The 13209-nt window shown below is 30.6% G+C and overlaps 1 protein-coding gene across 1 annotated transcript in view; it reads left to right on the top strand.

Moving 5' to 3' along the window:
- Positions 1-215: 215 nt before the first annotated feature.
- LOC129964128 (cytochrome P450 4V2-like) overlaps positions 216-13209 on the top strand; it is a 32322-nt gene continuing 19328 nt past the window's right edge. Inside the window, exons 1-4 of the mRNA XM_056078818.1 lie at positions 216-685; positions 5703-5815; positions 6662-6747; positions 11373-11563. Coding sequence (XP_055934793.1) covers positions 436-685; positions 5703-5815; positions 6662-6747; positions 11373-11563 — 640 coding nt within the window. The 5' untranslated portion in view covers positions 216-435. The remainder of the gene's footprint in view (positions 686-5702; positions 5816-6661; positions 6748-11372; positions 11564-13209) is intronic.

Below are 13209 nucleotides of genomic sequence, written 5' to 3'. Positions count from 1 at the left end.
GCACATGTTCCTATTATCAACCCAAAAAATAAAAACTGCAAATACAATAAAAGTACAATGTCATTACAAAGAGTAAGATAACATTCTATACGATTCGGCGTATTAAAGTTACTAACAGAGGCAACATCTTATCAATGAAACACATTTATAAAGTTCTAAAAAAATTATCTTAGTTCAAGTAAAGGGTAAAAAGTCCAATACGCTTAGAATTTCATCAAGGAAACAAAAGCCTACCGGCTCACAGCTGACACCCAAATAGATACGCTGTTATTAATTACCATTTTAAATACGCTTTAGAGGAAACGTTTTCATCACGAGTGGCCATTTGAAGGTCGTTTAAGTACATGTAAAGTGAGTGAATCTTATCTGTTAGTCTTGTCGCTTTTCATTCCACCAGCCTTCACTATGCTCTGCTGAAACGGCGTAGAAACTACTATGGCGACTTCTACGTTTCTTACTCGTCTGACAGAATTAAGAAACAATGTTGATACTTGGCAGGTATTAAGTACCTTGTGCATCGTAGTGTTTACAGGGATCGTCTTGGTGGTGTTGAAGTACGCGCTTTTTAGGAGGAAATACAATCGATTGTGGCCTAGTACCAGACTCGGATTTATAGATGTTTTAGGCCATTTGGGGGAATTTCCATGGACAGAGCAAGCAAAAAATGGATTTTCATTCAATGTCTGTAAGTATGAACTCATGGATTATGTTGCCCTATTTTTAAGTGAATTATCATTAAACATAGAGATGTATTTGAAAAATCCAAAGAATTCATTAACTTATGCACATGGAATCATAGCATTTTGAACTCTATTAACTAATAATAACCCTATAAACTATTATAATAGATATAGAAGTAAGAATTTGATGTAAAAATTACTTGAAATCCGACAACACGTATGTTTATGGAATTTTAGTTTATTTACAATGATACATCTCCAAAATAGATGGTGATATCAATAAGGTAGTATAGAAAACTGAACAGTTAGCTAGGTGATTTAAATATATAAGATTTTTTTAAATAAAAAAACACATAAAACATAATAAATTACTTAAACTAAACCATAAGAAATTAATCTTATTGAGAAACTGTGAAAAATCTGAGAGAGAGTATTTTTTGAGAATAAAATAATTTAAGCCCAGTACTAACTATATTATACTGGATGCAGTTAAATCTATTATTTAAAAATATTTCTCAGCATTATATTGAAATATTTATTTAAAATAATTTTGTGAAAAATTCTGCTAAAGAATTTCATAATTTATTGAGTGCTGTAAAAAAGAATAAAATCTACTGTATTATTTCAATTTATATTTAAAGTAATTTTGAGTATTTTTTGAAGTGGCTTGCTACATAACTTTCACTCTAGTTGGAATAACATTTAATGCATTCATAAACGCATGCATGTCGAAATATTCATAAATTGACAAAGAGAATAAATAATATTATAAAGTAAAACGTATTAAGAAATAAATTTACTCCCGCGTTTTATAATAAATTTAAATTTAATCATATTTCTTGACCAAGAGAATGAACTAAAAATGAATATAAGAATTTTGATTGTTATTCTTTAGAAAAATAACAGATGAAATGAACAATCATTTGAAATAACTTCAAGCTCTGAATTCCAGGAACTGCAATTTAACAAAAGATTTCTGTGCCTGAATTTTAAATAGCAAATATTTCATCCAAAGGAGTAACATTTATGCAAATTTAAAAAAATGGGTAATTATGACAATCTAATTAAAATCTGTGTTTAAAAATACATTTTTATCAGTGTACTTAAAATTAGAACATGTTTTTATTTAAATTTTTTCTACCTTTAATTTTTAATTTATAATTCATTTTCATAAATGACATGGAATTTATAAATTAAATTTGCTGAAACTCATCCGCAATTTGAAATTTATAAGTGATTCGAATATTTCGCTATATTATTAGGTTAATCAGTCATTGAATTCAGATGATATTAAAATAGTTTGTTTTCATAGAACACAACATTTTGAGATAAACAATCTGCGTACAACAACAAAAAGTGTACAAGATTTCTAATTTGTAGCATAGCAGGAAGAAAGTGAAAGATCAACTGCAAAATTCCACATTTATAAACAAGAAACAAATTCAGTTAAATAAAAATGTGTGGAAATGTTACATTGTTATCGTTTGAACTCTGCGAAAACCTTTTTAACTCATATTTCTGTTTTCATCACATTCTCTTTGTTTCTAATTAAAGTCTTGAAATTCTGTTTACCTGTGTTTTAAAAATTTAAAGATATTAGTATCTTATATATATTTATGTTACTTTCAACATTTTTCTCAAATTTAATAAGCAATTCCCATAAGAAGCTATTAAAATTTATGATGTAATTTATTAATCAATTAATCAATACTTGTCTTTAATATGAACCTTTTTAATGTGGGCTGTATAAATTCTATATTATTCAGATTTTCTTCGTTACTGAATGGTACAAAAATGCATGAATAATGCATGAAGAATGCATAATTACACTTTATTTGATTGGTTCCAAATGAGCTGTGATTGATTGCTAATGTAGAGATAATTGATTACTAATGAGTGAAATCATGAGTAGAATATTCAAATGAGGCCAGGAAAATACAATAAAATCTCTAATAACTGGCTCCCAATTAAAAGGAGACATCTAAATAGCGATATTTATCAAAATGTAAATTTAAATTCGAAAATTAGAGCGCTGAAACAAACAAAAATTAAAAACATTATTGATTAGTGAAGAGAAGATTCAAGTTTGGTTGAATGCAAGCAATTCTTTTTCTTTCGTATTCTCTCTTTATGATGAAATTATCGAATATATATTGGGAAAAGAGAAAAGGATATGATACAACGCACCTACTAAAAATGTTACGTTCGAGTTTAGTTTATTTATAGTAGCGTCCCGTTTTAAAGCAACGCTAGAGCTATTTTGGGACTGACCTCGTAATTTTGAACCGAGGTCAGTTGACGAGGACGACACCTGAGCTCTCAGCCCCCCCTCTGCAAACTTCCACACTACAGCAGTGGGAGGACGTTTGACTCCGACGGATTTAACGTGCACCAGACCCGCTTACGGTGTAATCGGGTATCGAACCTGAAACCCTTCAATTCCGAAGCTGAGACCTACCACCAGGCCACATCGGATCTAATGTTACGTACGAGGAAGCAGATTAGGGATGGCAGAATTAATTTAGGTGTTTGCATATCAAATTTAAATAATCTGTACGAATTTCGTTAATATTAGCTGTGGACGATAGATCGAAAATTGTGATCAGCGGATTATTCGCAAGTTGCGACTTCAACAGATGCCATCTTAAAATACGATCTGCTCATTTCTCAAAACATATATTCAGTTATCTAGAAAATACTCTATTATAGAACACAAGGATCCGTTGCTTCCAATTTGATAGAGATTCTTCCATTCTTGAAAACAATGGAAATTTCTTTCATGTTTCCTCGGCAGATCTCCCTAAGAGGAAAATTAAATTCTGTCCTTGGTAGTAATCTTATATGTAAATTACATAAACATATTTATAAAAACTTGATTTTGATGAAAAGATATATTTTTCTTCACTAAAGATAAGATCAGCTCATGGTCTTCCCATTAGCGATAAATCTACAAATTACATTTATAGATATAATGGGCGTTTGTTAATATGACCTTGGAAACATTTCAAAATTATGTAAAAAATAATGAGGAGAACTGGCGTATTTGCTAACACATTATATTATTAACACAGCATAGGTCAGTATGGCAATTAAATAATTTTCATGCAAGCAAGCCTATGCAATGCAAGCATAGGGAATGCCAATGCGTAAATATGTCCATCAATGTCTATATACATACAAAAATCTATGTGTCTATATAATGTTAACGTACGTGGTACAAAAATCACTCCTATTTCTACTACGATGACGCATATACACATCGAATGCAATACAAATGGGAACGTTGTAAAGTTTACAAAAATTCATAATAAAGCGAATAAGATTTCTTTTTTATTAGATAAAAAATTACACGTGGACTGCGTCAAAATGCAGATTTGGTTTGGCATGTGAACGCACTTAAGGTTAAGGTGTATTTTTTACATGGTACAGCAGATCATCGTTAGACAGTTAATGAATTTGAAACGGGAAACAGTAAAAAACTAACACAATTCAAAAGCTAAAAATAGTAAAATTAGTTTTTATGTTTGGCTTGATTAGAGAAAGAATTAATTTGAAAAACGTGAATAATTTATTATTCAAACGCATAGATATGAATTATAGATATCTCGAACATTTTTGTTCGAACTTAAATAAGTGAAGATGAATGTGTTTTTAAGAGAACAAAACTCTCGATCGAATTCATAAATTGGCTATCCATCTTAAAATGGGTAGAAATGATGGTTGGATAACTGAACCCCGTAAATTTCTTACAGCAGACAAAAAGACAATCTTAATTAGGTGACGGTTTCAAAAGCGATAGTTTTCAAAATTAATATTTCTATTTCAATTAAAGAAACATTCATCTGTCCAAATTGCATTTCTCCGGAAAAGGGGATGTTATTTTACTTAAGATAGGGCCCTATCTAAAATTCTTGACATCAAGCGTGTGGTTGATGTAATTGTTGCATCACTTCATGGGCTTCATGAATTGGGGCTTCGTGGGCTTTCCAATTATCACGTGGAAATAATCTTTATACTGTCGTTTGTGTAATGTTGAGTTACTGATTGACTGTTCGTACATTATCCTGAGAGTGACTGAAAAAACAAGCCAAAATGTCAATTTCTGCATCACACATATAATGGCTTCGTCCTCCCTGTTCTTCTCTAGGAAAGTAAAAATTCTGTAGTTCGTATTCGCTAAACCGTTCTGTAAACACACTTTCTTGAAAATTGCTGAAACAATTCTGAAAACAACATTTGTATTTTTCTGCATATTTAACCAAAATATTTTCACGATTACATAAACATAAATCGTCAGCATATCCCAACATTCCTTGTTGCTGAAATATGACATTCTTTTAGAAGACAAATAAATGCGAGTAAATAATTTTCTTTTCTTTTTCGGCATTCCAGTACTTCTGAGATAAGTTAAATGATGCAGTTTCTGAAATCTATCCTCCCAACATTATGTGTGATTAGAAAATTTTTTGTAGTCATAATAGTTGGATAATGTGTTACTTGATAAATATTTGCATGTATTAATTTTTTTGTATTAGATAAATTTGCATTTTTTAAAAGAAGTTTTCTTTAAAATTTGTGATTAGTCACTCTAAACCTAAAGCATACATCTGCAAATGTTGTTGAAAGGAATGTGAAACTTTGTGCGTATATAGACGAGTGTGAGAAAAACATTTTACATAGTGACCCTTTTATACTATGGGACACGTATAAAAATTTAATTAAAAATTTTTTTTTTACTTCCATCGTTTACAGAAGCTAAAATATTTTCATACAATTGCTCATCTTATTTAAGGAAATTTTGTAATGTGAAATATATAGAGAGATATATATAGGTCCAATATTTAGATAAATAGAAGTTTGTTCGATGTTTTGGAAACATCTTATATACCGAAACTACAAAATTATGCATTTTTAGAAATTAATATATCAGGCAAATAAAGGAGTAGGTTCTATTACTGAATTTAGAATTACAACATTAGATTATCGGCATCTGTTTAATTTGTATCATTTCTTTCTTTCTAGTTCTCCTTCAAATTACCTCTGGCTTTAATCGGATGTTCCATGACAAGCAACTCTACTGTTTCTGGGTCTCGTACGTCCCTTTCATCATCATCACGAAAGCAGAAGCGACAGAGGTGAGACGACTTTTTTGCAGCACTTACACACAAAATATATTCCTATATGTAGAACAAAGCTCAGTCTTTATAAATTCTTTTGCTTAAGCAAATCTTCGAGGGGAAAAAAGCAGTGTTCTTGCTAAGATAAGTGATGTTCGATTTTTTTTTTTCGGTCACAAGAATTATCTGTGCGTGAATGGTGTGACGGCCATGGTATTACACAAATGCATTCATGTTTTTACAATTACACAAATTACGCAAATTATTATTACACAAATGCATTCAATCGACACAAATGCATTCATGTTTTTCAATATGTTTCTATGTTTATGCCATTCTGGTGGGTACAGAAATGGTGAGGGCCGGCTACGTCCTATCGATGACGGGCTTCCCATGGGAAGGGTTGTACTTTGGCCGGTGAAGGCCTTTAGGACTCAACCATAATTTCCGGCAGGATTGCTGTCGGGGTGGTCCGGTCAATCAGATTTAATCCAAATGCCTTTATTAGGCGGGGCGAAGTAGCCAGTGTGATTGTATTCATTTTTGCTCATATTGTCTGCGAGATTCACTGAGTAAATTTTTTAAAAATCGATTTTCGAGTTACCACAATTAAATAAGATTTAAATGAATTCTCTTTCACTTAGTGAAATTATATCATTTTTTCTTTAGAGGGTAACGCAGGCAACGAAAAAAAAGACATTTGAGGATGAATTTCTGACATTCGCCGCTATTATTCTCGATAAGCGATATGAAGAAGTGCTCAGGTGAATAAAAGGCGTAAACCATGACAACAAACGTGCAAATATTAATAACCGATATGTTTCTGAATGCTAAGGTTATTAATGTGTCTTATACATTTTACAGGCTTTGATCAGTGGGACGAAGCACATGGAAAAAGGATGGACCTACATGTGGTTACACCCTTGGTTAGGGACGGGACTACTGACGAGGTAATTCATTCCATGTGTTTTAATTCTTTTTTAGGCGTTTTATATTGTTAGATTAAAATTCTGTAGCCGTAGCTGGTCAAAGTTTGAATGATACTGTTCAACTTTAAAGAAAACTTTAATATATTTTTGGAAGAGTTTACGCCATATATGAAGAATACTGGCGCCTTCAACACGTAATATTAATCGAATTGAAGTTGTGTAATATTAAATTTTTTTCTATTAAATTTACATTAACTGGAAGATTACAGTATGTCATCTCACTTTCTCATCCTTTACGGCCCACTTATTTTATTAGAGTGCTGATAAATGAATTTGAAATTTCACCCGAGACTTAAATATAGTAGTAGGTTGGAGGGAAGTGTAAGAAAAATTCAGAAACAGCCTTTATAATCACAAATTAACGACTACGACACGCCCTAAGGCAGACTGAAAACACTTAATGACCGAGCCACCGCCAAAGCTCCATTGGCGGGAACTATGGTTGAGTCTTATCACCAAATAACTCTTATAAATGTAGTATGAGCCGCTATGCTACTGTCTCTCCCTCACCTGCGGATGGCAGTAATGTTCCGACTAGACGGAGAAGCGAGGCGAACGGCAGAAAGGAGACGCTTGGAGCGGGAGAGTGTGAGCGTCGAAGTAGAAGGATAACAGCCATTCTATGTCCGCCCAAACTGCAACCAACCCTATACTTTTGTTCTTTGCTTAATGTTCGTGTAGTATTGTGTTCGTCTATTAAAATATGGAAAAAACAAACGTGTAGTCTTCTTTCGATTGGGAACACGACCCTACATAAATATGTCAAGTGGTATTGGACAGTGAACATGTTCAATAAAAATGTGATTCCAGTGGTATTGGACATTGGACAGCAAAGGGTTAGGAAAAGATATGTAGATGTATCAAAGCATCATATAATGAATTGGTAATGAGTAATATCTACATTTTTTTTCTGTTGCCTATTTAAAATAGCTGTTTATTCAAGTCGCCCGTCTGTTTGTTAATTCCAGAAAGGTCCCCATTTGGTCAATATCGGAAAATCTACTGTTAGACTAAAAATTGGTTTTATTTTGTTATGCTCAATTTTATTTATCGCAGAAATTGATAACAGTTTGGAACTTAAAGACTGTAGTTTGAATAAATATGCCAACTTTAATCCAAAAGACTTTTAGAAAATTTGTATTTGCTATAATCAAATGATTTTGATTTGTTGACCCAAAATGCAATTAACTCTTCACACTCTTAACTCTTATTTTGGATAAACTGCAAGAAATATTTTATCCGTTTAAGAATTGATAAAAAAATAATGTGATAAATTCGTATACAAAGAAAGATGTTTTATTTGCATTATTTAAAGAAACTTGATTTTTCTGAAACAATCCGGAATATAAATTTTTGTCTGTGAAAGAACATCTTTTTCAGTCTATTTAAATTTAATAAAAAGCCTTCACAGAATTTCATAAATATCTTTCATGTTACTTCAGTATTTGATTTTAAACAGCTGTTTGCATATTATTATATAGGTAAAGTAGTCAATTATCTAGAGGTCTCAATATCATTTTCTCAATAAAGTAATTTAATTCAGAGCTTTCTTTTCAATTACAAGAGCCATGTATTCAATCTTAATCAAATTAAGTATCGTTTAAACTTTCAAACCCTATTTCAAAAATATTCCTAGTTAATTATCTTAAGAAAGTTTATTTATGGTTTGGTTTTATGGCGAAAAAGCCATTTCTGGCCATCCTGCGGCAAACACTTCTTCTAAAATTCATTTTATTACAAAAAAAAAAAAAAAAACATGTATAAAAAATGAAATTAGAAATTTAAAAACTCATATTTATGCTTTTCAATTCCAATATATGTAAGCTTATTCGATCTTGTAAAAATATAATTGAGATAATATTAAAAATGCTGTATTTTTGCAATTTTGTGTAAAATTATTTAAAAATTTACATTTCTAATTATTTAATACACAAAATATTGAAACCAACTATCAGGAAAGTGGTTTATAATTCAATTTTGTTATTTCAGTGTGTCAAAATTTGCTACTTAAACTATTTATATTAATTATTAAATTAATATGAAATTAAATTAAAAATTAATAAAAAAAATATTTACTTTTGAAAGTTAGGAAAAGAGGGGGGCACACACGATTTGCATTGCATATTGCTGCAGCACTTACTTATATGATTATCATATTACTACAATGTACTTATTTCAGAAGAAACTGGTTTTCATGCATACAATATTTTAGTATTTGAATTTCATTCATTTCTATGACAAATGATTGAAACTATATTTTGAGAATCGGAAGCTTCGTCTTCTTTTTTTCCATTAATTACTTCTATGTCATTTGTAAAAATATATAAAGCTATTGGAATTTTTTAATATTATAAGAGGCGGTAATATTGTATGAGGATTATCTTAAGAATGGAAAGGCGCGGTTGATAGAATAAACATTTCATTAATAGTAAATGAAGAGAACATTTCTTATGCGGTATCAAATACAAGTAGCAAAACTAATGACAACAAACTGTTGTTGCCACACAGTATCTGTGAATACAGAAATAATAACATTAAACGTAAATGTGAACCTTACATTATATTATTTTTTGTTATTGTTGTTGGTTGAATAACCAATTTTTTTGCACATTTAAAATTGCTTCAACTTGTATATGAATTTAGTACATTGTTTAGAATTTACGCATCTAAGATGTCCATTCAAGAATCTTTCTTTTCTTCAATGTTTGCTAAATGGACTCTTTTCAAATCTCAAACTAAAAATGTGCACTAAAAAAAAGATAATTACAACTTAATTTCGCAATATTTTTCATTTATAAACGAAACAAAAATATGTTTGTGAATTCATATACTATATTTGTCGTTTGGCTCAAAATGCAGAATAAAAGGTTTATCTTTGCTTTTTTGCGCCTATAATATTGTCAACCAATCGAAAATGATTGGTCACTCTGAGGATTGAAAACTACGACAAATATTATCTGACATACTTGAAAATTCTGTTCATCCATTTCGAAATATAAAAAATAAATCTATTTATGAAAATTAAATTTCAACCTTGCCTTTGTTGGCTCCTGGAAACTAATGTGCTAGCAGTGTAATGAACAAAGCATGTGCAACAAATATTCAAGCAATCACGTGAACAAAGGGATTCGGAAAATCGCACGGATATTTCGACGAATTGGGCATTCATTTGGGACTTAGTACTGAAAGATTTATTTCTATTTTTGTGGTAATTAAAATAATCCTTTTTAATTTTTGTCAAATAAATACGTCAGCAAGCAATGACTGTTTTTATTTCACTCAAAACATAAATGTAAAAAATGAACATTTGCAGCAATTTTCTTCTCTTTTTTTCTGGTCAGAAATGAAAAATAGACTAATACTTGTTACATACAGGATGAACACTTATTAGGAATACGTCGCATCATAATCCTCAGAGTCATTATGTTTGATATCTTCCGTATGAAGAAGAAACCCAAGCATGCAAATTTCGTTTGAGGGGGAAAAAAATCTTTTTACAAACTTTTTAATGTCAGGCATACAATGTGGCTTTTCCTCTTTCTCATCTTGTAGCAATACGATGTGGTGCTTATTCTGATTTGCGATCGGTCCCCTCTTACTGTAATTACCTTTTAATTAACTTATCTCTTTTTTTCATCTTGAATTGATTATCAGAAATTCAGCATATGATTTCTGGTAAGACAAATTAAGACGAAAAATGCTTGCATGGTATATATACGGCACCAACACTTCTAATTTTGGATTGGCATACATTTTGTAAATTGAGAGGTGTAAAATTTAATGAAAATTGTTCATAGCTAGCAGAGGACCTTAATTATAATGGTTCATAGAGTAGATAGTAAATTTAGAAGAACCGAACATGGCATATAATTACTTCGTAGATAGAAAAATCTCACCAAGAAAAGGTTTTTCAAAATTTCAACATATATTTTTTATTAAAAATTAATAATTTTATCGCCTTTTCTCAATAAATCTAGAAGATATTTTCGCCTATAAACATTCTAAAAACCAATTCGGAATTTAAAAAATTATCTTTTCATTGATAACAATTTTATTTCCATGTAATTATGTCTTTAATCGTAATAAATGTTTCTAGATTAATTCTAAATACAATTTGCCTCTGTACTTTTTGTTGTTGTAATGAAATTCAAGCCTAGGTCATTGTTTCATGGAATCTTTCACTTAATTGTTTTTGTCGAACTTAACATTATGATTTTATTTTTTTTTTTTTTTTTTTTGGACATAAACTACAAAGACGAATTTTAACTTTCGCTTTTAAATATAATAGTGCTTATAAGTTTGCACTCTTTCTGTAAATTGCATGGTGTATATATATGTAGTATGTAAATTGCAAGTTTTATATATATATATAAAAAATGCAGCGGCCGATGCAATCAAGTCAGACGAAAACAGAACAAACGAATCGAGCGTAAAACATTATCACGCTACGACGTATTGATATCATGTACAGTTTTGAATATTTTAAATAGAATAGTAAATGAATTCTCCATTGAAACTTTTGTATTTAATTTTTCTATCTTTTTTTATTTTTTTTTATTTTTCAAGAAAGTAAATTTTTTCTTCAGCCATGGCTCCAAGTGGAAATCCAGGAGGAAGTTGCTGACGCCCTCTTTTCATTTCGACATCCTGAAGGACTTCATGCCGATATTTAACGAACAAGCCCATGTGTTTGCAAAACGCATGCAAAAGGAAATTACAAAGGATTTTACGGATATTGTGATGCCAGTCACTCTATGCAGCCTCGACATTATTTGTGGTAAGTTTTTGGCTAGCTGCAATATTTTCATAGATGTCAATACCTCGCTTGGTTTGTTGCAATCGCTGCATCCATCTATGACCATGCGATAATTAACAATAATACCTTGATTTCACATATATAAGGTTTCATACAATTTGTACTTTTAAATAACAATTACATAAGCTGTTAATAATGTGATTTGTAGGGAATTCGATCATATTTCTAATGCGCATAAATTTTTTAAATTTCATTGCTTTACCATTTCTGACTGTCATGAATCCAGGCTGTTATACACCCTATTATTAAAAGCTGTCGATGTTCTATCTAAAAATATTATTAAATTAGCTATCGATATCGTCTAAGTTTAGCGTAAAGGCCAACATAATTATTATATTTGCAATGTATAGTTAAATAAATTATTATTACTGACGAGTTGTTCTTTACAGCCAGTTTATTCGTTCAGATTATTCAGTTAAGTTGTTTGGCATTGACTGGCATTTTTTTAAAATTAAATTTTGTCTTTTGATACTAGGAAGCGAAAATTGTAATTGCAGAAGATGAAGAAATATTATATTCATTTAGACCTGAAAAGCAGCCTCTAGCTGATGCTGATAAGATTCAAATTTTTTACTCTTACGTATACGAAGTATATAAAGAGAAAGAATTGTAATTCACAAAAACTCTGAACTCGAGATTTTGACGAATCTCCACATTTCAAGCATCTCCGAATCCGAGAAACATAATTTCGAAATAACGTCTGTGAACATAACTCAAAAACTCTTTCAGTTAAATGGGCGAAATCCGATATATATAGTTTTCTAGAACAAACGAAATCCATTCAGAGGAATCCTGTCTGTCCGGCTGTCGTGCGTTTGAACACGATAACTACAAAATCTTAATAACTAGGTAAATAAAATTTTTAGGTTTAGCATATAAAATGTAGATAAATTTTAAATTTGGAACCAAATTCGTCAGCCATCTGTCTGTTTATACTTTTGCACGTGTATAAATGCGATAGTTCGAGATACTTAACAACTTAAGTAAATGAAATTTGGTTTGCAGTTTTAGCGCCTAAAATGTAGATTTTCATTAAATTTTCTAACTAAATCAATTAAAAGCGTGATCACCTATCAGTCTATACTTTCGGATGGTTGTAAATGCGATCATTTAAAAATATAGCGTCCTTAAATAAATGAGTTTTGGTCTATGATTGTGTGGTTGTTTTGAAAAAAAGTTTTCAAATATATGGTTTTCTGGTAACTTTATTTTAACTTTATGCCAGTAATTATTCTGAAAAAAAAATCGCCAAAGACCGCATTCTAACAGGATCTTTCGTAACTATTGTTCGCCAATTGCATATTACTATCATTTTTACTTTCTCGTGTATATATATATATATATATATATATATATATATGTAATGATATTTTAATATCTAATTTAACCTAAATTAATTTCGGTGGGCCATGTGGGGGTCATTCTAAAGTATTCTCTTGATTCCTGATTCCAATTCCACTGAAGCTATGAAATTAGACGAAAATTATTGCGCAATCAATTCTAAGTATCAAGTGAAAGTGATCCCTTCGGTGCCCTTGTCAATGGTCAACACATGTATGCAATCGACGCGTCGCCCGAAATCCCATGTTATATAAGACTAGTGATCA

This window comes from Argiope bruennichi, chromosome 3 (genome assembly GCF_947563725.1).
Source record: "Argiope bruennichi chromosome 3, qqArgBrue1.1, whole genome shotgun sequence".
Classification (NCBI taxonomy): Eukaryota; Metazoa; Arthropoda; class Arachnida; order Araneae; family Araneidae; genus Argiope; species Argiope bruennichi.
The sequence above is the reverse complement of the archived record's forward strand: the minus strand, read 5'-3'. Positions and strand labels throughout refer to the sequence as shown.